The sequence below is a fragment of the Eulemur rufifrons genome, chromosome 6 (genome assembly GCF_041146395.1).
Source record: "Eulemur rufifrons isolate Redbay chromosome 6, OSU_ERuf_1, whole genome shotgun sequence".
Taxonomy (NCBI): domain Eukaryota; kingdom Metazoa; phylum Chordata; class Mammalia; order Primates; family Lemuridae; genus Eulemur; species Eulemur rufifrons.
This window is the reverse complement of record NC_090988.1, coordinates 77,771,367-77,794,754: the sequence shown is the minus strand read 5'-3', so window position 1 is coordinate 77,794,754 and position 23,388 is coordinate 77,771,367. Positions and strand designations below refer to the sequence as shown.

Genomic DNA, 23,388 nt, shown 5'->3' with positions numbered 1-23,388 from the left:
TTCTTTTTATTTTCCCCTCACTCTCCCAAGCTTCCTAAGCCATTTTGGACGTTTAACTCGAACTTGGGAAGGTTTGAGAAGGGGGTGGGAGCAGAAAATGAAATGAAAAGCAAAGAGCTTGATAGCCTGGTGAATTTACTGAGGAGAAATAATAGTTGTTGCAGTTGACATTACATTTTTTATGGCTGGTGACCTTTGCAAACGTCTGAAGGCAATTTGATTAGTTGTTATCTTATTTGGCCCTAGAGAGTAAAACTTTGTCATTTTAATTGCTAATTACTCTTTGGCTGGGGACTGGGAGGACCGAAAGTGAATTCTCCCCTTTACCCCAGCTAAGAAGTTTTGGGATGGATTTTGAGAATTAAGTAATTAAAATAACAACAGCATTTGAAACTGAGGCTTGGGTTGGGGACAGGGAAGAGGCAGTGGCCCTGTGATCTAGTGGACCAAGGCCGGGGTGACTCCATAGTGTCTGGAGACTGTTCTGGATGTGGGTCTATGGCCCTGGCAAGGCCATACAAAGCCTCGGGCTGGGCTGCGGGGCTCAGGCTTCGGCTCAGGGATCTGGCCTCTCTGCGTCCACAGGACTGCTTCTGTGTGTCCCTACGACTCACTTCCTAGGTTGCTTTTGCACTAAGTGTTAACGATTACTTAAGTAATGAGATAGATTCTTAGCCGAGAGGGGGATGGGAGTGGAGCAAAACTGGAATTTGAAATGCTACCACCTTCCCAGCTGCTTCGAAAATTAATCAGCTAGGCCTCTCTGGAATCAGCTAGTGAATTTTTAAAAATGGCATCATGAAGTTACCTCCCAGCCCGAATGGGGGCATTCAGTTGTGATTATGTGCAGTGTGGATTACAGAGAGGAGTTCTGGAAGTTGTACCCCTCCTAGGGGAGTTCCACTCCCCCTTTCCCAACCTGCTACTACTTTGCTGCTTTAAAGTCCTACATTTGGTGGAGGGGCATTTTGTGTGGCAATTGAGGTATCTGCCTGTCTGGGGCATGACTATGGATGTGGGGACTGAGAGACAGGAGGGAGTTGTTGGAGAGCCGTCTCAGCTTGAGGTAACTAGGTAGCAGCCCTCTGCCGTGGCCAGTATTTACCAGGCCACATTCAGATGCTGAGGAAAAGTCCTCATCTTAGGTTTATTTTTTATGGATTTAAGCTGCTTACCAGCTAGTTAAAAATTAGACCACAAATGGCCTGGAAGAGTAAAATGTGCTTCTGGAATTCTTTGCTTGCAGGCAGGCAAAATTAATAATCACTGTAGGCAAAACAGGAAAAATAATGCATTAAAAAACAACAGGGAGAAATGATGCTGTGACTATTTCATTATTTTACCTCCTTTTTGGGGGGCAAACCTCTTGAATGGGCTCTTTATTGTAACTCTCTCTTCCCAATTGAGCTCCCCACGGTGCCGTTGTATCTTTTTACAGCCCCTAACAACTCACACCAGTAACACAATTACCTCCAGATATTTATAACAAGAAATTACTTTTCTATTTTCTCCACTCTCCCAAGAACCTGATTTAAGGAAAGGTAGGGGAGGGGGTGGAGGAGGGTGAGCCTTGGGGGACCTGCAGTGGGTCAGGACTTATGGAGCTAGACGTGTCCCTCTGTTCCCTTTGTGAGTTGGTAGGTTGTTGGTACGTTTGGTTGGAAACTGTGTTGCTGGTTAGGGAGACTTGGTTTTGCTCCTTGGGTTCGAGGAAAGCCAGAGAATAGAAGCCATTGTTTGCTGTCTGTAGGCTTTGTCGACCACGCTCACCCCCTCCTGTTCGTACTTTTTAAAGCAGTGAGGCGAGGTAGACAGCGTGTGTCACAGTACAGTAAAAGAGGGGAAGATCTAAAAGCCAAAAGAGGAGTTAATCACAATAAGTGAGGTTTGTGAGGTTTGGGGGAAAAAGTTGGGCTTGCCACTTTCAAAGTCTCAGAAAGAGCTAAGAGATAGATGGAGAAAGGGCCACGGGAAAGTTTTTTTTTTTTTTTTTTTTTTTTTTTTTTTTTGGAGGAAGAAATGAAGGATAAAGGGGTAACCAGAGAGTTGGGTTCTGGGTACCTTGGGACAACTGAGGTGGTGAAATTCCTTAAGGAAAGAGGAAATATGGCCCCTGCGGCCCTCCCAAACTGCTCTAGCCCCTGCCCTCAGGAGCCATGAAGTTTGGAGGTCCCCTTCTCTCACCTCCAAACTTTAGGTATTAGTCTCCACTCCCACTCCCCAGCTCTTGGCCTCTACTCTTTTCTCCACTATCCCTCCTGTTTCCCCCTTCTCCTTTCCATGGTTCTTGATATTTTTACAAAGTGGGACCCCAACTCATCAGATTCTCCACTTCTCCCAAGCCAGACCAGAGCAGCCTCTTCCAAAGGGTGGGGACTTCTGTGGGAGAGGCTGCTGGAAATGTGGGTGTAATGTTGGGATTTAGAGTTTATGGCAGTTTGACTGAACCCCAGTTGCACGTTTTTTTTTCCTGAGGGTGGGGCTCAGAGAGCCCATGGACCTGTGCTTTTGAGCCACAGTTTGACATACGATTCTCTCCTTCTGTTTTGTCTTAGGGGGAAGACTTTAACTAGGGACGCGCAGATGTGTGAGGCCCTTTATTGTAAGAGTGGACAGACATCCCAGATTTCAGGCAAGTTCTGCAGTGGCTGCTTTGGGCTCAAAACCAGAAAAAGTCAAAGCAAACTATTTCAGTATACTTCATTATAGTTCAGAGGGAAGATGAAATTCAAAATTGGGTCATGGGTTCTCCTGATTAAAGGGTTAACTACAAAAGGATTTAGAGGAAACGGATTGGGAATATTGGAGTATTTTGTTTGAAACTCAGCGGGTAGATTTTGTATGCACTGGCAGAGCTGGATGACCCTCAGATCGCCCCAAACGGCTGATCAATACCTAAAGAAGGGAGATTCTTCTGTCCTGGCCCGAGTCCTCCTCGCTTGGGAGTTCAGGCCTACTTGATGCAGCAGCCCGGGATTAACCCCTATTTTCTTGCAAACAGAGACCCATATTCGAGCCCCGTGGGATCCCGCGGCCCCCATCCAGCGCCAGCATGCAGAACAGTAAGTGCCTCCGATCTTTTTTGGACTTCGGGCTGTGGGCGCGCGGACCCGCGGGTCAGTGGAGGGCGCAGAGGCTCGCGGTGGCGGCGGGGGCCAGGCCGCCCGCTGGAGGGAAGAGGCCCGGGAACTAGCGCCGGCTTCACCCCTCTCCGCGCCCGGCAGCCCGGGAGGGGAGGGCGTTTGTTCTGCTGTTCTCGATCCTGGAAGGGCAGGGGCTGGGCCCTTAAGAACAGCCCTCTCGAGTTTTCGAAGCTGCTGTAGAGAAACCCCCCCCCCACCAAATCCTGTAACTCATACCCCCTCCCCGCCCCTGCCCGGGCTCTGACCCCGGAGAGAGGGGCTGGGCTGAGCAGGGCGGGGCGAAGGTTTCTCCAAGTTGCGCGAGGAAAAGGAGGCCCCTTTGGGCTTAGCCAAGACTGAATGTCTCCACCGACCGGGCAGGATGGGGGGCTTCCCTCCCCAAGTCACTCTCAGGGCAGCTCCTCCCCTTCCCACCCCAGTTATGGGCCTAGAAGGAAAGCGGAGCACCCAGGCCTGCAGAGGGGTGGGGTGGCAGACTTGCACCGTGGGGCTGTTACAGAGCTCGGGAGGGTTTACTAGGTGTGGGGAGAAGGTGGGGGCTGCGTCCAGGAACTGGAAAAGCCCTGCCCTGCCAGCTGCAACTGTGTGGGTCCTGGTCGTCCCAGGCCCAGGTGCTTTTGATTCCATGGCTCTTGTGCCTCCCTTCTTTCCTCTGCCCAGACCCCTTGGGCCCCCACCCACCTCCCTGCTTGGTCGGTGAGTGCTAGTATGTGGCAGGGCTAGTCTAGAGCTCGGGCCTGGAAGCCTGGAGGCCCAGTGAAACCGGGTTGAGGTACAGGGCTTCAGGGCTCAACAGTACTCAGTATGTGGAAAGGCCTAAATCTTCTAGCAACCTGCCCTTGCCGAACCGTGAAAACTTAAGAGGGTCTCCAGCGCCTTAGCCCTCTGTTCTGGAAACGCTGGTCGCCCCCTGGCGCCTCCGGGCCTGGTAGGCACCAAGCTCAGGAAAGGGCACAAAGGTGGCGAGCTGTGTGGCGGTAGTTGTGCAGAACCTGCCAGATCCCAGGGCTTGGCCCAGGAGGCACCCCTCCGGCGGCTGGGTTCTCTCCCTGGAGTTCAGACTTCCCAGCCGCAGGCTCTCTCGGGTGGGCCCCGGCCAGGGCAGGCGGCGCTGAGCGTTTGCCGCTGCGGCCTGGCTGGCGGGCCCCGAGGGGCGCGGGGTCGCAGACCAGCCCGCAGGGCTTTGTGCCGCTCGTTCCCGGCTGTGCGCGAGGCGCGGAGCATCCAAATTGACACCATATGTTTTCCTATTAGATGCTTCGCGGTCGAATTCTAGGCGCATAATCATCACCACTGGGCGAGAGCGCCAGCCGTCCCTAGGGAAGGGACACAATGATTGAAGCTTAACCTCTGAAGGGGAATTTAGAGCTGCGTTTCCTCGCTGCCATTTCGACGCTGGCAGAGGCGCCCCTGGCCCTGGCGTCTCCTGGGCGAGCACCCGCCAGCCGTAGCTGCGGAGGTGGCGGCGTGCAGGGTGTTATTTTTTGCAATGGGGGCAAAAGGAGGGAGGTCTAGGTCTAGGTTTAGGCGGCTTCACACGCCTTGGCATTCATAGACTGGGAATTGCCCTGACTATGCGTGAAGTTCGGAAAGTGTCTCTTGGTCTCTCTGGGACAGCCTTTCTTTTTCCAGGAGGCTTCCTTTGCCCAGAGGTGGGGCTCGGTAGCTGGAGCGATAGATGGAAATTGTCAGGCAAAGGAAAGCAATAAAGGGAATTTAGGAGAAACCGGAAGCGCGGACTAGGCCTTACTCTGTTGGAGAAGTGGTGTCCCCGCAATATCTCCGCATGCTCTGGGCCCGGCCGCAGCCCAGATCCCCCAAACGCCTGTCACTTCTCATCGAGTTGAGGCTCTGCCCCACCCTCAGTGAAGCCCCCCCCCCAACCCAGCCCCAAGCCTTCGGCTATCCTGAAAACGCGGCTCCCCTCGAAGGGGAAACGAGTGCAGTTCAATCTCATCTGAGTGATCTACAAATAGGGACGGAAAGGGTCGTTTTATCACGGTCCCGTTTGTCGTGACGATGCAATTTCCCGGAGCGGAGCACTGTCACAAAGTGACAAGGCTGCCACAAGCGCCCCGACTGATCTTTTCAATTAGCCTTCCATGCATGATCCGGAGCGACTTCCGCCTATTTCCAGAAATTAAGCTCAAACTTGACGTGCAGCTAGTTTTATTTTAAAGACAAATGTCAGAGAGGCTCATCATATTTTCCCCCCTCTTCTATATTTGGAGCTTATTTATTGCTAAGAAGCTCAGGCTCCTGGAGTCAATTTATCAGGAGGCTCCAAGGAGAAGAGAGGAGAGGAGAGGAGAGGAGAGAAGAGCTGAGCAGGGAGCCACGTCTTCTCCAGGGAGGGCTGCTCTCTAGAGTCGGGGCTGCAGGTTGGAGATTTTTAAGGAAGTGGAAATTGGCGATTGGCTTTATATGTGTGCCTGTGGTTTTTGGGGAGGGGGCTACAGAGAGGTGCTAACTCCCTCTCCCTATTCTCTAAGATTGGACAATAGGATGAGGTTGTGAGATATAAAGATAAAGGAGGGATGGGGGACGCTGTAATGTGGTCTTTTCTTTTTCCTTTCTGTTTTTGATTTTTGCTAATATCTGTCCTTGGCTGAGGGGAGGGCGGAGTAAAGCGAGCAGTGGCCGGAGAGAGCAGACCCCGGGCTCTCGGTCTTACTTGCGGCAGCCGGTCTCCTTCGTGGCTGAAGCCGAGCGGGGGCTGACTCTCACTTCGGCAGTGGAGGTGCAGAAAAAACCAGGATTGGGGTTCACTGGCCACAGATTTGCTGCTCTGGTTCTCCTCTACTCCTCTCCCTTCCCTTCTCCTATTAAAACTAGACTAAACCAAACCTGGTGTTTGTGCCGGGCCTTCGCCAGAGTTTGGATTGTGACGTAAACATTTCTGGATTTTGGCATCCAAGGGAGCACTGAAAGGCTGTAGGATTTGCTTATCACTGTTGCAACACTGCAGAGACCTTGGAGATTCAGTGTGGGTTCTGAAGAACTCACGGTTTTCAGTGACACTCAAAGGAGATCTTTGGGAGGAGATTCTTAGAGCCGGTCATTTGCACCTTGTGGGTTCTGGAGTGTTTATGAAGAGGGCAGCGGGCTGGGGGGCACTGATGGGGTGACGGTGGTAGTGAGGTACATGATTCTTGCTCGTTGGCATGTGTCTGACTCTATGTGGCTTCTGCGATCCAGTGGGCAGGAGCACGACTGTGTTTGGGGCTGGGCTGCCTGATGCCCCGCATGGCTGGTGGTCCGGTTGTCATTTTTTTTGATCTATAGCAGGGACTTGATTGCCGAGGTTGGCATGGGTTGGCAGAGGGCTGAGGATGCATTGTGGTTGTCTTCTCTTCCTCCTCCTCCTCCTCCTCTTTCTCCTCTTTTTCTTCTTCCTCTTATTATTCCTCTTCCTCTTCTCCTCCTCCTCTTCTCCCTCCTCACTCTGCTGTGCTCTCCTCTCCTTTCCTACTCTCCCTTTCCTCAGGTCACAGCGGAGTGAATCAGCTCGGTGGTGTCTTTGTCAACGGGCGGCCACTGCCGGACTCCACCCGGCAGAAGATTGTAGAGCTAGCTCACAGCGGGGCCCGGCCGTGCGACATTTCCCGAATTCTGCAGGTGATCCTCCCGGCGCCGCCCCACTCGCCGCTCCCGCGGCCCTCCACTCTCAACGCCCTCTCTTCATTTCTTACTGTAAATGCTGCTAATTATGGACCCCCCACCCTCACCCACCCCAGTCCTCAGTCCCCAGTCCCCACCCCACTCCCTGCCTTCCGGCTTTCCCCTCTCCTTCTACCATCCTTCCCTATTTCTTTCAACCTGGGTCAGTTACATAAGATAACTCATCTGCTTAAGCAAAAAAAATTGTGATTTTTTTTAAAAACGTTTTTTCATTTGGTAAAGACATTCATTGCGATAATAGTTCATGAACTGTAATGAGCTGAGTTATATAAACCGGCATAATTTCATTCCGCTCTTCCCCATCCCATGCTTACCTCAGATTTTCAGATATTTGTTTGCATTCTTCATGTTTATGAAGAATATATATTGACTTTAAAGGGCAACTGCTATTTACCCCGCCCTAAGTCAGATTTACTCAATTGGGCATTTTTTTTTTTAAGGAGAAAGAAGTTAAAATGCAGTTTATTTTTCCCCTTTGCTCTTTAAAACATAACACCAATTTAAGCAAGATCAGCACAAAAAAATCTGACTTCGTTTTGATGCATCTTCAGGCAGTGTTTTAAAAAACAGTTTTTTAAAAAAAACTTTTAAATTAGTTTTTTAGTTCAAACTGTTTGAAAGTATCATATTTTTAGTTTTTAGGGCTACAAATGTAATTTTAAGAAAAAAAGCTCTCTACAGTAAGTTCTCATACCATTGAAGGTATATTTTTGTGTTATAGACCCATGCAGATGCAAAAGTCCAAGTGCTGGACAATCAAAACGTAAGCTTGTCATTGTTTAATGCATACTTAAACAATTTTATTTTTGTCTTGAAATTATTAATAATGTGGTTTTCTGTCCACTTCCCCTATGCAGGTGTCCAACGGATGTGTGAGTAAGATTCTGGGCAGGTATTACGAGACTGGCTCCATCAGACCCAGGGCAATCGGTGGTAGTAAACCGAGAGTAGCGACTCCAGAAGTTGTAAGCAAAATAGCCCAGTATAAGCGGGAGTGCCCGTCCATCTTTGCTTGGGAAATCCGAGACAGATTACTGTCCGAGGGGGTCTGTACCAACGATAACATACCAAGTGTAAGTTCACTGAGGACATTTGCCCCCCCAACCTAAGCTCCACGCTTTCTCTTTACCTCCTTCTTCTTTACCTCCTCCCACTTTCCTCTGTCCCAGTGTAGCTCTGTCTCTGTCCTCTGCCTACTCCACATTTGTCTCCTCTGTACCTGGGGGTATCGAGGAATGCCCTGACCTTTTTGACTGTCTGGAAAATGGGAGTCAAGTGTGGGAAGTAGTTCACTTCATTTGCATGCTGCAAAACAGAGGGCAGAGGCACCTGGGGAAAGGTACATGAATCAAGAAGGAAAATGAAAATGAAAACCAGATTCTAACTTCCTCCAAATCCACCTGCCTGAACCTTCCTTCAGGTGTCACACACCTATTTCCACCCTAATATAAAACAAATAAAATGAAAGAAAGCTCTAAACCACTTCTAAATCTTTTTTTTTTTTTTTCGGGAAGTGTTTTAACAAAGCAAAGCAATCATGTGAGTTAGGTCACCAGAGATACCGAGCAACGGTGAAGGACTCCCCTTCTCCCAGTTCTCTACCCAACTCAATTTCCATGCCAAGAGTGGTGGCTGTCATTTTTTTTCCACAGTGTATCTGCAAATCCACCCACTGTCCCAGGCTTTTTAATGTGTTGAGGGTTTTTAAGGCAGTGGGTGAGCTGAGATGGGTGACTGTGTCTTCCGGAGACAAGACCATTTAGTTTGATTTTGGTTTGATTTGCAGGTGTCATCAATAAACAGAGTTCTTCGCAACCTGGCTAGCGAAAAGCAACAGATGGGCGCAGACGGCATGTATGATAAACTAAGGATGTTGAACGGGCAGACCGGAAGCTGGGGCACCCGCCCGGGTTGGTATCCGGGGACTTCGGTGCCAGGGCAACCTACACAAGGTAAAACTCAAGCAGCCATCCTCCCAACTCTCCATATATATGCAGCCCCTTGCCTACCCTCTCCTGCCCCAGCCTTTTCCTCCTCTGGGTTTCTGTGCTTGGGGAATGTGGTAGGGGAGACTGCATTCAAGGGCCTGGGACACATCAACTTACACTGTATGTAGGTGTTGTTGTTGAACCATTTGTTGGCCTGGGAATGTGAGGGTTGTGCATGACAAGAGTAGTATGAACATGGCTGGTGTGTGTGTGTTTGTGGGCAGGAGTATGTGCATGTGTAAGAGCAAGCCCGGTGGTGCACTATTCAAGTTTGACATTAAAATGCACGGAGAGCCCCTTGCTGTAGAAGTGTGACAAGTTAACACACTGACAGACTGGGAGGTAAACATAATTGTATCGTTTTGCTTTTTGCCATAATTGACAAATTATGTGACTATGAGTAGGGTGCATCAGAGGTGAGCAGGGAGATGCTGGGCGGAAGAGAATTGGGCACTGGAAGTGGTGGTCTCCCAACCAAAACAACTCCACCATCCTTGCCCCTCCCCCTCCTCCCTCCACCCCTCCGGGCCCCCAGTCTACACTCTCTGTGGGTGGCGACTACGTATAAGTGGTGGGGTGAGGATACTGTGAGGAGGATGGCGGGGTGCAGGGAGAGGCTCTGGGGCTGGAAGGCGAGATCTGCCCTGCAATGCCCCAGGTTCCGTGCGAAGGGTTGGAGGAAGAGGAGTGGGTGGGGAAGGGGGTCTGTTGCCCCCCCCACCCCCCTGCACACGCACACCGACCTAGCTTGGTCAAGAATAGGAAACAGTTTACTCTGAAGATTAATCGGTATTTGTTGTCCTCGTGACAAGGAGATAATATGCGGGATAATGGGACGTGGCGTCTCACTCCCAGGAGCACAACGGAGCCTGGGGGCTCCGGGCCGGGGGCGGCCGCGGGGACGGCGAGGAGGCTGCCGGCGCGTCCGTGCGCTCTAGGACCGGCTCCGGATGCCCGGCGCCTCCATGGAGTCGGGCTAGGGAAGGGAAAATCGGTAACAGTATGCGAAATATCTGGTACAAAGGATGCTTCTGTCACTCGCAAGAATTTGTTATGGGAACAATCCTGTCGCTCTGTAATTGCTCATTAGAGAACGTTTTGTTTCTCATTAAGGCGACATGAATAAGCGTCTAGTTGAAGGAGACAGCTGTAGAAATGTTCCACAAGAGACCTCTGGACACGATTCGGCACCAATTGCCAATTAGACATGTCAGTTTTAAGAGCAGAAAACAATATAGGACGGACACTGGGAAGATAGGGAGCAAAGCGCTCGCTTCTTGTTTCCCGGCGCGGCCACTCGGCCGGCCGAGGCCTCCTGACGCGCGGGGCCCGGCTCCCCTGGGCGACCCCGCCCGCGAGGGCCTGAACCCCGCGGCCTCCGGGAGCGCAGCGGGTGCCCAGGCCCAGGCCCAGGCCGACTCCAGCCTCTGGTGGGACTAGCGATTGACCCAGCTGAGTGTAGACAACCCCAACCCCGCCTGACCTTTGAAACTGTAGGATTCCCACGTGCACACACTGGACACACCCAAATGACTCCAGAACTTCGCACTCGCGCTCCTGACAACGTCCACCTTCCGCCCCCAGCAATCTCAAGTCCTGGTGACTCCCTCCCCCGCCAAGAGTCTGGCCGACTTGGTGCAGGAAGTCTTGGGGAGGGACGCAGGACACAGTGGCCCAGGGCTGGAGGATGGGGGCGCTGAGTCCAGAGCCTCCAACTCCGGGCCTCCCGGGTGGAGGGCTCACATTTGCTTGGGGCGCAGGGGGTGGATATGCCCTCCCGCTTCCTGGCGCCCAGACAGAAGAGGAGGGCAGCAGCTTCCACCAGAGGTGGCGCCCGATTAGGGCAAATTTTCGTCCCTGGCAGCGTGAGGACAGGAAGCGAGAGTCTAACCTGCTAAACTCTTGGTGATGGTTGAGGCCGGAGGTGGCGCTAGTTCAGAAGCTTTTAACTTTAACATGCCTAGTTGCTAGAAAATTCTGGGTCAACTGCCAATTCCCCCCTCCAAAACCCCTGTTCTTGTGCATCCTCCCCCAGGTGCACGACCCGTAGCCCCAGCTGCGTGGGGAGGACGCCTGTCACGCTCGGTTCGCTCGGGCGGTGGAGGCGAGCTTCCGCTCACGATCCTGGGGAATCCTCAGGCCTTTCGGCGCTAAGAGGGTCCCCCTCCCTCCCTGGCCCCCTTTCCCGGCCCGGGAAGCCGTTCTTGGGTTTTAAAGAGTCCATTACTCCAAAAGCATAAGGCGAGGTTAGGTCTCAGAGGGAGACAAATATGGTTTCCATCTGATCAATGCCATGCGGCAGTGAATAAAATCATGACGACGTGGGCTGACAACAACAAGAGACAACTCTATCCAGCCCCAATTCTCCAGCGATTTGGTGGTTTTAGGGATCACGGAGACACTTTTTCTTATCTCCTCCCCTCACCCCACCCCCCACCCCCCATAATACCCAGGCCCTCTATAGGATTTAGTCAGTCTCTCTTTCAACAGATGCTACAATGTTTTGATCCGCGCTCCAGAGCTGAAAAGGTGCCGCAACCGGGTTGCTATCTTTTCTTGCTTGTTTTCCGCCTCACTGATTAAGACACTAAGAAACTAAGGAATGATTTTATTTCCCAGCGTCTTTTTTTTTTTTCTGTCTCTCTCTCTTTCTCTTCTCCTTCTTCCAGGAAACAAATCCTATCCCCTGCGTCAGATGGTCCTGGGGCTGGGATAATGGGAGGCGCTTTCACTCGCCTTCTCACGGATTAGGCTGCAAGGTGGACGGGACATTGAAGGCCCCTTCTTTGCGCGACTCCGAGGGGGCGCCTTTTAAAGAAGATATCTTAATTGTCTACCACTTAGGTTTATCATGTGGGGAATTTGAGATCCAACTTCTAGTTTTATTTTGTTAAAAGCTTTAAGAGTGGAAGGTAAAGCCACTAAATGGGAAAAAAAAAAGGCACCCAATCTGAGAGTGACCACTTAGTCACTGGTGACCGTCTGGCTGCAAACTGTTGCCACTTTTAAAGTAGCAAGCAAATTTTCAATAGTGCACGCTTGCTCTCCAGGGTTGTGGAGGGATCCTGCAGCCACGGGTTTCTTCTTGCTGCTAATTCCACTTTTTTTTTTTCTTAAAGATTTAAAATCTAGCTCCCCTTCCCTATTGACTTTTCTCCCTTTAAATGCCAGCTCTGGGTGACTGTAGCATTCGCATGTGTGTAAGAGTGTGTGTGTGTGTGTGTGTGTGTGAGAGAGAGAGAGAGAGAGAAATATGATTATGAATCTCCATGTTTTTAAAATTTGGAAAATGTCAAAGAGGCAAAGGAGAGCAGAGAATGCTATCTGTAGGGGTCTTCTGAGGGAGACTCAGGCAGCTTTGTCTCATTGGCAAGACCGAATGAGCCAGAAAAGGGACTGGGGTGGGGCCTCCTGGAAGGCAGGGGTATGAGTGACCATCCGGGAGATAGGGACTGTGTTCTCCTCAGCATCCCCACCCGAAATTCCTGATGTGCGCAGATTTTTGTATTTTCCAAAAGCCATAACTGATCTGCCTTTCTATTGGCATAAAAAGGGTTGTATTTCTAGCCTTCCTGGTTCACCAAACCCCAAAATAAGGAGGGAAGCAAAACACTTTGAAAAGTCACCCAGAAACTTGGGGCAGTACATTAGCACAGACACTTGTGCCTGCACACTTGAGTCGTGAGCAAGCCTGTCGCCCTCCACTAAGTAGCCCTCCCCGCCTCCCCCCTTCTGATGTAGTGCAGGACGACCCAAAATAGAGCCACAGCTTGCTTATTTGCTAATGCTCTTTCTCCCCCTTGTCCTCTTCTTCCTCTCTCTCCCCCTCTTGTTCGACCCTCTTATCTCCTCATTCTTTTCTGTCCTTTCTTCTTATACCTTTCTGGCGTCTGTCTCTTTTGAGTCTTCTTTCTCCCTCCTTCTCCCTCCCCTCATCATTCCCCCGTTTCCCTCTCCCACCCCCAACCCAGGTCTCCCTCCGGCCTCCTCCCATCCCCCACAAACACACCCAGCCTGGTCCCCATCCACCCTCCCTGCCTCCTCCCACCCCCTGCCCTGGCCCCCCATCCACCCTCCAGCCCCCCAGCCAAGCTCCCTAAATAGCACCGAGGCGCCCGCTCTTCGGACAGTGATTAATGATAGCAGAGCAGAGGGGTTAACACACTTCACTGAAAAGTCTGTTGACTGGGCTTCTTGTAACACAATGTGGCCCGCTGCACGCCTCAAGAGAATCCTTTTGTTGTCCGCACTCATTGTAGCCTCAAAATTCTGCCCACGAAAGTTTGCCAACGCTCCTGCCCCAGGAGTTTAATAGTTTCCCTTACTCGCAGGGCATTGTGCGGCGCTGAAAAGCAGCCCCTCGCTATTCAAGTGTTGGTGGTCATCTCAATAGATCTCCAAGGGCCCATATGGTGGCCAGTGCCGATGAATCCGCCTGTTTAAATGGGGGAGAAAGTTGGGGTTTTAAAACATTTCAAAGTTCCTGAAAAGATCCCACTAGATCCTGTCACAATTCTCTGAACTCTTTGAAGGCGCTGCCTATTGTCTCCTGGTTATAAATGATATTCCTGGCCAAGTCGATTCCCACCAAGGCACTCCTAGTGGCTCCTCCCCCGCCAACTGGCCAAGTTTCCAGGATAGGGAGTGGGGCAGCCCGGTTGATATCCCTTGGGGGCCTCAGGACCCAAGATCCAGGACCCAGCCTGCAGTGGCCCTGGAGGCCCAGCCAGGGCCTGAGTCCTTCCCTTCAGACCGGCTCTGGCCTCACAGGCAAGGTGCAAGGCTAGAGACAGCTAGCCCAAGTGCACATCTCACCCTCCAAGCGGCAAGGGAAAACAATAAAACTTTCCCCTGTTTAATGATAGAAATTACATTAAAAGTGGTGGAAATGCCCTAATTAAAAATGTACCACTTAAATGATATGCCAAGGATTCAGCTGCAGCATAGCATATTTAGCTAGTTAGTGAACTCTCTACTATTTCTTTTTTAAAATTACACGTTAAAAATTTAAAAGAAATCTTACTTTTCTCTGGTGCAACACATTACAAAGAATGGACAGTCCTTTTATCTAAATATAAAATTCCATTTTCAGCAATTATAGCCTGTTCTTGGTGATGATATAATTACAGCTGTGCTCGTAATAGGTGTCAAGGCGAAGCGCACTCATACAATAGTTGAATAAAACTGCAGAACAATGCGAGCACTTCTAAATTCACAACCTTTAAAATGAAATTGACTGTGCAGAATTCAAATAAAAACTAGATAAATATTTTTTTTAAAAGATTACAAGCTTGGTTTGGTTTCTTAATAGCATTTTCTACAAACCTATCAACATCTAATTGATTAGATAGGAATTACTGATTATAGATCAACTGAAATCTTGAACATCACTCTTCTATTTTCCCAACACAGCCCTAGGTAAATACATTCTGTAGGGAAAGGGAACTGAGTGAGACATTTGGGGCGTCGGGGTTACTAATGAAAGATCATTTTAATTGGAAACTTCAGTGCTTATTTTGTCATTCGAAGAAATGCCACTGTGTGTGTACTGTAAAGACTCATCTTGATAAAAACAGAGAGAAATAAAATGCGGGCCAGGTAACTAATGTCTTGAATGTCTTTTATTGAAAGAAGGCTGATACTTAGTTACCTTGGGAATGTTTTGGTGAGACTGTTAGAATATACTGCTCTTGGAGCTTAAGACTATACCATGTCCCTTTTGGAGGCTCCAAGTTATTCCAAATTTCTCTTACCGTCCTATTCTTTTTGTTCCAGATGGCTGCCAGCAACAGGAAGGAGGGGGAGAGAATACCAACTCTATCAGCTCCAACGGAGAAGATTCAGACGAGGCTCAAATGCGACTTCAGCTGAAGCGGAAGCTGCAAAGAAATAGAACATCCTTTACCCAAGAGCAAATTGAGGCCCTGGAGAAAGGTGATAGAGTTTTTCAAAGTAGAGAAGCAGTAAATCAAAGTAAATGCCACATCTTCAGTACAAAGAGCTAAATTTAGCCAGGGCCCTTTGCATAGAGGACTGAAAAGGTTTCTTTTTTCTTTCTGTCTTTTTATTTTCTCTGGGCATCTTTTCAGAGTGTGTGTGTATGTGTGTGTGTCTTCTTTCTTCTTTTCATGTACCAGTAATTCAAAGACTAGAAGTCTAACTTACAAAGAAAAAATGATGATTTGGCTATTTCAGGCCACTGAAGGGTCGTTGAATATCATTCCAAAGAAAATTTAACTTGGTTCTGGTGGGAAAGTTCTTCCAAGCACAGTCAACACTAATAGCCAAAGGATTTTAAGGGGAATTGGCTGGAGGTGATGGGAGTGGAGAGGTGGGAATCAGCTTGATCCAGGGCTTGGTCAACATATTTTGTGTAGTTCTGGCGCAACATAGAAAATAACTTACTCTTTCAGAGTTTGAGAGAACCCATTATCCAGATGTGTTTGCCCGAGAAAGACTAGCAGCCAAAATAGATCTCCCTGAAGCAAGAATACAGGTACCCAGGGACTGTGTGGTTTCATGCTTTGTAGTTCATACCATTTGCCATTCCTAGAAACAAACGTGCTTCTAAGGGATACCATTTATTAATATAAATAGTAACAGGTTCAATCTACTAAATAATCTGCTGCCATGGAGGTGGGGAGGGCGGCGATGGAGGTGTCGGGTGGGCTTGGCTTGGGGCAGCACAGGGTTAACCTGTTCTGTCTGCTCCCTAGGTATGGTTTTCTAATCGAAGGGCCAAATGGAGAAGAGAAGAAAAACTGAGGAATCAGAGAAGACAGGCCAGCAACACCCCTAGTCATATTCCCATCAGCAGTAGTTTCAGCACCAGTGTCTACCAACCAATCCCACAACCCACCACACCTGGTAATTTGAAATCCTAATGCTGCTATTAAGTGGGTTTAAACCTGTGTGCTCTGGGCTCTGACTCTCACCGTGACTACCTGTCATTTCTCTCTCTCTGCAGTTTCCTCCTTCACATCTGGCTCCATGTTGGGCCGAACAGACACAGCCCTCACAAACACGTACAGTGCTCTGCCACCCATGCCCAGCTTCACCATGGCGAATAACCTGCCTATGCAAGTAAGTGAGGCTGGCGGCCGCCTGCTCACCCGGTACCCCGAGAAGAAGTGAGGAATAGGTCGGGGTCTGCAGACCTCGCTGGCTGTGTCTGCCCCCTTGGGAGCCTTTTGCACTATAGTCATTGGCCTGACTAGTCAAGTCTGAGACAGTCGATCCAATCTCTTTTAACTGATTGACTCATTGATTCATGCCTTAAAAAAAAAAAAAAAAAAAAAAAACCAAAACAAAACTGATCCCTTCAGTCAAGTTAATCTGCCTTTTATCATAATGTTAGCTTGACAATGTTGGGTGGTACTGGGGCATGTTTTGGGTAGCAGTGAAACTTGTACCAGAAAGTAGAAATAATGCTGGCACACTGTGAGACAGTAAGAGGTTAGTATTTTTAAATTTGGATTTATGTTAATATGTTCATATTAATAACATATATAATCTATGCATTTGGGACATTATTTAGGGTATATGTGATAAACTAGTGAGGAAGGAAAAAGGACCAGAAATGGAATTTTTACATAGTGAGATATCCTTTCTATAGTGGGAAAACTAGTTTTCTCTGTATGTCTTACAATAAGAAAAGGTATAGAAGGTGTTTGCTGGAAATTTAGTGTGTCTCTACTGTGGATTGTGTGAATGCATCAAAATGCATCTCGAGGCTCTGTACTAGGTTCACCATTTATGATGTCAGTTGTACAAGGCAGGTGCTGGCCTGTACTAGACCTTGTTACTGGATGAATTCTTGATGGGAAAAAAAATCCATCTTCTGATGGGCCTTCTGTCTTGGTTTTCCTGGGACTCCTGTTTGTGCAACAATTAGAGATGTCGGATGGTGTGAGATGGGCCAGCATGTGCCTCTGCTGGAAGCAGTTCTGGGGTTACACAGATTGTTTATTCTCCACTGAACATCTTTTGCTGGATTTTGAATCCAAATAACAGCAAAATGAATGTTTCACAGTCTTCAGACTAACATAGGAGCAGCTAGATAAGCGAGTTCAGAGGAATTATTTACATGTTTATTTTTATTGCATCTGGATATTACTGGCGATAGTGCAATTGATGTAAATTAAGGGATTAATAGCCCATTAGTTGGTGTTGCTATAACCGCCTTGGAATTTTCCAGAAGTCAGTTTGCCTAGAGGAAATGATTGTAGGAATTAGAAACAAATGCAAGCTGAAATTCTGACAAGGCCCTCAAGGCTTGTTTGCCTCTTTGAACTTGATGTTGGCAGTCATCATCTGACTTTAATAAGGCCACAGAGTGTCTTGTTCAGTTTTATATATTATGGCAATATCCAAGTTGCTGTGAGGATAACAAAATGTGTTGCTACCATATATTAGCGTTGTTTCCATATACAGAGTGGTGTAGGGGTAAACACTGACTTTTAAAAATCACACAATTTACATAAATCAAAAGTATTTGCATTCATAAAGCATAAAGACAATGAAAATAATTTTACTGTTCAGAGAAAAATACTCTTTGAATTTTGGTGTGGGTGGGCCAGTCTGTCCTTCTATTCGTTCTGTTGACCAAAATCTTCACAACCATTTTATAAAGGGTGAATGTCTTCCTCTGAACCTTCTCTGATGCGTCACCCTCTCTGAGAATGTGGATCCTGAAATGTTAAACATTTCTCCCGTTTGCAGAGCAGAGTGGTAAACTGTACTGTCGTCTCCCTGTTCCCAGCATTATGCGTCTATGAATTCATCCCAAGTTTGCTGCCCTGGCATTGCTCCGTGAGAACTCGGGAGAGGTTTTGTCCCAGCTCTGCATATTTCTTATGTAGTTAGGAGAAAGGTTTATCTCCTCAGCACTACCAGTCTGAACATGTAGAGTGCAGCAACACAATTTTATGGTTAAAACCCAATCTGGGTTTTTGACACCATACGGCCACAGTTAGTTCTCAGAATGGAGTTGGGTTATATTTACTGACACTTCTGACCATTTTAACCTGAGATCATTATGGATCTGCCTCTTCAAAGAATTTTTAATCCCGGGAGTCCAGCTGTGAAAGGTTCCCAAGGTCCCTAAACCACACTTTACTGAGAGCTCCTCCCACTGCTCTCTGCCCTAAAGCTTGAGATACGGGATTTGGGGGTCACAGGGTTCCCAAATAGATCCAGATTTGCAGGGAGAGGGGATGTGTTTTAATGGGGGTCCTCATGCTACAGGTTCCCTAAAGATGCCAGTAGAGGTTAGAGATGAAAATGGACAAAAATCCTATTCATTTATGGATGGTGCTAACTGTTGTCTGAATTTACAGTGCTTTAGAAGTTTGATGTACAGATGGCTTCACTCCAGCTGTGGCCAAAGAAGGACTAGTTGGAGGCCAGATGGTAGATTTATCACATGGAGTTCCAATACTTTCTTTACATGAAGGGATCCTTAATGATCAGACTTGTTGGCAGAGTTCCTGGGGAGGAGGGAGCCTTGGGGATAGGGATATGTGATGCGTTTCTCAGTAACCACAGGTTTGCTTTTCTCCTCACAGCCCCCAGTCCCCAGCCAGACCTCCTCGTACTCCTGCATGCTGCCCACCAGCCCTTCGGTGAACGGGCGGAGTTATGATACCTACACCCCCCCACACATGCAGACACACATGAACAGTCAGCCAATGGGCACCTCGGGCACCACTTCAACAGGTGAGTCCCTGCTCTGCAGGCTGCACGGGGGTGGCTTTTACAACTTTTGCCAGGTGATCTCCCTTCGCTCAAAGTTTACCCAAAAAGAACCTCTTGGCCTGGTGTGAGGGTGTGTTTAATTCTTTGCTGCCTTTATTTCTGGGAAAAAACTGATCGAAGAGGGAAACTCAGTTAAGCTAGTTAGTAATTTGACACCATACAGACAAAAACCAAAGTAGTTTTTCCTGAATTTGGTCACAAAAGTTGTGCATGAAGACAGGGCCTGAGACTGTCTCTGAGGGCAGATTATTAACCAAACCTCAATAGTAAGGGCTCACTGAGCTGTGTGGTGGGTGCTTGTTCAAAGACTTCTCACCCTCCCAGCTCCTATATGCCTTTCGCTGCAAGTGAAGAAGTACCACAGTGCTTTTCCAGAGAGAGTTTTCTTGCTGAAGTTCCAAACATTCAAACAAGTCAAGAGTTTTTTTTTTTCTTTTATCTTGGGTGGGGGGACTTGGAATTAATAGGTATCAATAAACTTGTCTAGTTTCTGAAGCTACTTTTTTTGGTAACTGTTGAAATCTTTTTTAATATAGTAAAAAAATGTTAGAAAGTATTAGAGGCTTTTGAAAGCCTATAAATTCATACTCCATGCCTGTCTCTTGAAAGGAATATCTACATGGCTATTTCTTTCATCCACTTCTAGGACTCATTTCCCCTGGTGTGTCAGTTCCAGTTCAAGTTCCCGGAAGTGAACCTGATATGTCTCAATATTGGCCAAGATTACAGTAAAAAAAAAAAAAAAAAAAAAAAAGAAATATTGTGTTAATTCAGTCAGTGACTATGTGGACACAACAGTTGGGCGTTCAGGAAAGAAAGAAAATGGCTGTTAGAAGCACTTCAGTTCTACAACTGTGTCCTGTATTTTACCACTGGGGAATGGACTTGAAACAAGGACCTTTGTATACAGAAGGCACGATATCAGTTGGAACAAATCTTCATTTTGGTATCCAAACTTTTATTCATTTTGGTGTATTATTTGTAAATGGGCATTTGTATGTTATAATGAAAAAAAGAACAACGTAGACTGGATGGATGTTTGATCTGTGTTGGTCATGAAGTTGTTTTTTTTAAAAAAGGAAACCATGATCAACAAGCTTTGCCATGAATTTAAGAGTTTTATCAAGATATATCGAATACTTCTACCCATCTGTTCATTTTATGGACTGATGTTCCAAGTTTGTATCATTCCTTTGCATATAATTAAACCTGGAACAACACGCACTAGATTTATGTAAGAAATATCTGTTGGTTTTCCAAAGGTTGTTAACAGATGAAGTATATGTGCAAAAAAGGGTAAGATATAAATTCAAGGAAGAAAAAAGTTGATAGCTAAAAGGTAGAGTGTGTCTTCGATATAATCCAATTTGTTTTATGTCAAAATGTAAGTATTTGTCTTCCCTAGAAATCCTCAGAATGATTTCTATAATAAAGTTAATTTCATTTATATTTGACAAGAATACTCTATAGATGTTTTATACACATTTTCATGCAATCATACGTTTCTTTTTTGGCCAGCAAAAGTTAATTGTTCTTAGATATAGTTGTATTACTGTTCACAGTCCAATCATTTTGTGCATCTAGAATTCATTCCTAATCAATTAAAAGTGCTTGCAAGAGTTTTAAACTTAAGTGTTTTGAAGTTGTTCACAACTACATATCAAAATTAACCATTGTTGATTGTAAAAACCATGCCAAAGCCTTTGTATTTCCTTTATTATACTATTTTCTTTTTAACCTTATAGTGTGGTGTTACAAATTTTGTTTCCATGTTAGATTAACATTCTAAACCAATGGTTACTTTCATAATCCTGTTTTACATCCTGATGATCTTTAAAGAAATAATTCTTACAGATATCATAAATCAAAAATGTGTTAGGAAAAAAAATCCACTTAAAGCTCTGTGTAGATCTGTGCCCATTTATACGCACAACATATATACAAAATGGTAACATTTCCCAGCTAGCCATTTAATTCAAAAGCTCAAAGTCCAGAAATAATTTAAAAATGCAACAAGCTATTAACTAGGAATTGTTTTTTGAATTAGGGCTGGCATTTTCAATCTGGGCAGATTTCCATTGTCAGCCTATTTCAACAATGATTTCACTGAAGTATATTCAAAAGTGGATTTCTTAAACGAGACTCTCTGAAAGCTGTTGCCTTTCTCAAATAGGCCCTCTCCCTTTTCTGTCTCCCTCCCCTTTGCACAAGAGGCATCATTTCCCATTGAACCACTACAGCTGTTCCCATTTGAATCTTGCTTTCTGTGCGGTTGTGGATGGTTAGAGGGTGGAAGGGGGGATGTTGCATGTCAAGGAATAATGAGCACAGACACATCAACAGACAACAACAAAGCGGACTGTGACTGGCCGGTGGGAGTTAAAGGCCTTCAGTCATTGGCAGCTTAAGCCAAACATTCCCAAATCTATGAAGCAGGGCCCATTGTTGGTCAGTTGTTATTTGCAATGAAGCACAGATCTGATCATGTTTAAAGTGGCGGCACGCAGGGCAGGAGTGCTTGAGCCCAAGCAAAGGATGGAAAAAAAATAAGCCTTTGTTGGGTAAAAAAGGCCGTCTGAGACTTTTATTTGTCTGTTCTGTGCAACATATAAGTCAATATAGATAAGTTTTCTTCTGCAAACTAAAAGTAAAAAGCCTGGGGGTTCTGGCAGTCTGGATTAAAATGCTTGCACATGCAGAAACCTCTGGGGACAAAGACACACTTCCACTGAATTGGACCCTGCTTGTCTATTTTTTTAATTCCCAAAGGCAAATGATCAGAAATATAGAAATTAATTGGAGCATTTAAACCTAACCTTCTAGTTCAACATCTACTGTTTTTTTAGTTAAGGAACTATTTGTTAAGGAACAGGTAATTGAGATTTATCGCTGTGGCATTCAATATGCCAATAATTTTATTCCACCAGAGTTGCTGCACATTTAGAGACATCTTCCTAAGTTGATTGCAGTTTTTATACATGTGCATGTAGTTTTAGTCAATGTCAGTCTGCACTGCACAGCGGCACACTTCTGCAGGGATGTGAGCACACACATACACTGTTGGTACAATCGCCTGTGCAGACATTTCTACCTCCTGACATTTTGCAGCCTACATTCCCTGAGGGACGTGTACTGAGGAAACTGTCAGAGAAGGGCTATGTGGGAGTGTGTGCTGCAGCTGCTGGCTGGCTTGCTTCTTCCCCGCAAGAAGGGACAGTTTCCAAATGGCTATGCTTTGGGCCTGGGTCAGGCAGCCAATCCTGGACCACAGCTCTGTTGTGTAGAGAGCAGGGACTCTGGAGACCTGGGTGTGGCACGCTAGGTGCAAGAGCTGGGAATGGGAGAAGGGGAGTGATGTGAGAGCCGAGGGCCTGCATGTGTGCGCTTGGGCACGTACACGTGTCCTCTGAGGGTCAGGATTGCCAAGGCCGAGTGGCACAGCCTGGTTTAATCTGGAGAAGCGGCTGCTCAGCTGCAGATGCCCTCTGGTCCAGCAGGACGGGAACGGCTGCCTTGCCTTCTGCCCACACCCTAGGGACATGAGCTGTCCTTCTGAACAGAGCTCCAGGCACTCTCCTGGGGACTGCGTGGCAGGCACTGTGTGGTAGCAGTGCCTGGGAACTGGCCTTTTACTCATTGTTGAAATAATTTATTTTTATTTATGTACTGATAGGTGTATTTATATATTTATCAATGGGAAATCTGCAGGGATATTTTGATGCCATCTTCCAGGATGGAGACTATCTATTTGTGCAGTCCTCAGTAGAATCACAGGACTAACAGCCTAAAATTATTCTCCAAATTTGACTGACGTAGGGAAACCAGGTGAACAGAATTAGAGCTGAATGTTTAAGTAATAAATATTCAAATTACTTTAAGTAAAAAATGCTTTTTACTGCAACGAATTTCCAGAATATTTCCCCCCCAAAGCTGTGCCTCTTAATTCTTAAATGGTAAACAACTGGCTTCCTGATGTGGCTCACGTAATCATTTCCTCCTAATTTTTTTATTATAACTAGGTTTCCTAAGATTCATTTACACAGTATTATTTTAAGATTCAGCTTTGTTTTATGAATGTTTGTCATTTTAGGATTCTGTCTATATTCTTCTGGTCATTTTTTTTTTTTGCACTGGCCTTTACTATTAACAAGATTAAAAAAAAAAAAAAAAAGGCTTTTCTTTTCTGTATGTTTGGCTCCCCAAGGCCAAACATATACTCTTCTCTTTTCTGTTTCTCAAGACTAAACCTCATCTATTTTTTGGCCTTGGTCCTGAATGACTTAACTGCTCAGTTTTAAAGTTCAAGGTGTAAGTAGTTAGGGTTAGTATTATTTAATTTCCATACTGTTGATGGTGACTATCTTTGGAAAGCAGTAACATGATGTCTTAGAAATGACATTAATAATGAGCTTAAACAAATGAATAGGGGTACCCCCCATTCTCCTTTTGTATGGTATGTGTGTGTTTCTAGTGTTAGTATTTAAAGATCATGGAGGTGGAGATAAAGAATAAATGGAAGAAAGAAAGAGAAAAGTGGACATTGATGACTACTAAAAAGAAATTCAGAAGGTCTTAGAACCCAAGCACCTGAGCAGACTGCAGTAGTCAAAATATTTACCTCATGTTAAGGAAAGACAAATCTAGTGTAAGAAATGAATACCCTGTAGGGTTTTGAAATTCATGTACTAGAAACATTTGAAAGATATAAGGACATTCCAGATACTATGTTTGGCATTGTTTTTAAGTATTTATATCTTTGAGTCAAGTTGATAATTGAAAAAAGTCTGTTACTAGAGTGTATATTTCATAATGTATCACAA

The 23,388-nt window shown here is 46.5% G+C and overlaps 1 protein-coding gene across 36 annotated transcripts in view; it reads left to right on the top strand.

Moving 5' to 3' along the window:
• PAX6 (paired box 6) overlaps nucleotides 1-20,195 on the top strand; it is a 28,554-nt gene extending 8,359 nt beyond the window's left edge. For 8 of the 36 annotated variants that reach the window (XM_069471223.1, XM_069471222.1, XM_069471219.1 and 5 more), the window contains 11 exons: nucleotides 2,556-2,632; nucleotides 3,002-3,062; nucleotides 6,631-6,761; nucleotides 7,682-7,897; nucleotides 8,611-8,776; nucleotides 14,588-14,746; nucleotides 15,226-15,308; nucleotides 15,529-15,679; nucleotides 15,780-15,895; nucleotides 18,379-18,529; nucleotides 19,215-20,195. In XM_069471223.1, the coding sequence (XP_069327324.1) occupies nucleotides 3,053-3,062; nucleotides 6,631-6,761; nucleotides 7,682-7,897; nucleotides 8,611-8,776; nucleotides 14,588-14,746; nucleotides 15,226-15,308; nucleotides 15,529-15,679; nucleotides 15,780-15,895; nucleotides 18,379-18,529; nucleotides 19,215-19,300 (1,269 nt within the window). In that variant the 5' untranslated portion in view covers nucleotides 2,556-2,632; nucleotides 3,002-3,052 and the 3' untranslated portion in view covers nucleotides 19,301-20,195. Of the gene's footprint in view, nucleotides 1-2,555; nucleotides 2,633-3,001; nucleotides 3,063-4,417; nucleotides 4,603-5,407; nucleotides 5,525-6,630; nucleotides 6,837-7,545; nucleotides 7,588-7,681; nucleotides 7,898-8,610; nucleotides 8,777-8,805; nucleotides 8,933-14,587; nucleotides 14,747-15,225; nucleotides 15,309-15,528; nucleotides 15,680-15,779; nucleotides 15,896-18,378; nucleotides 18,530-19,214 lie in introns of those variants that run through there. The other 28 variants (XM_069471215.1, XM_069471214.1, XM_069471212.1 and 25 more) reach the window with 15 other exon arrangements.
• The last annotated feature ends 3,193 nt before the right edge of the window (nucleotides 20,196-23,388 follow it).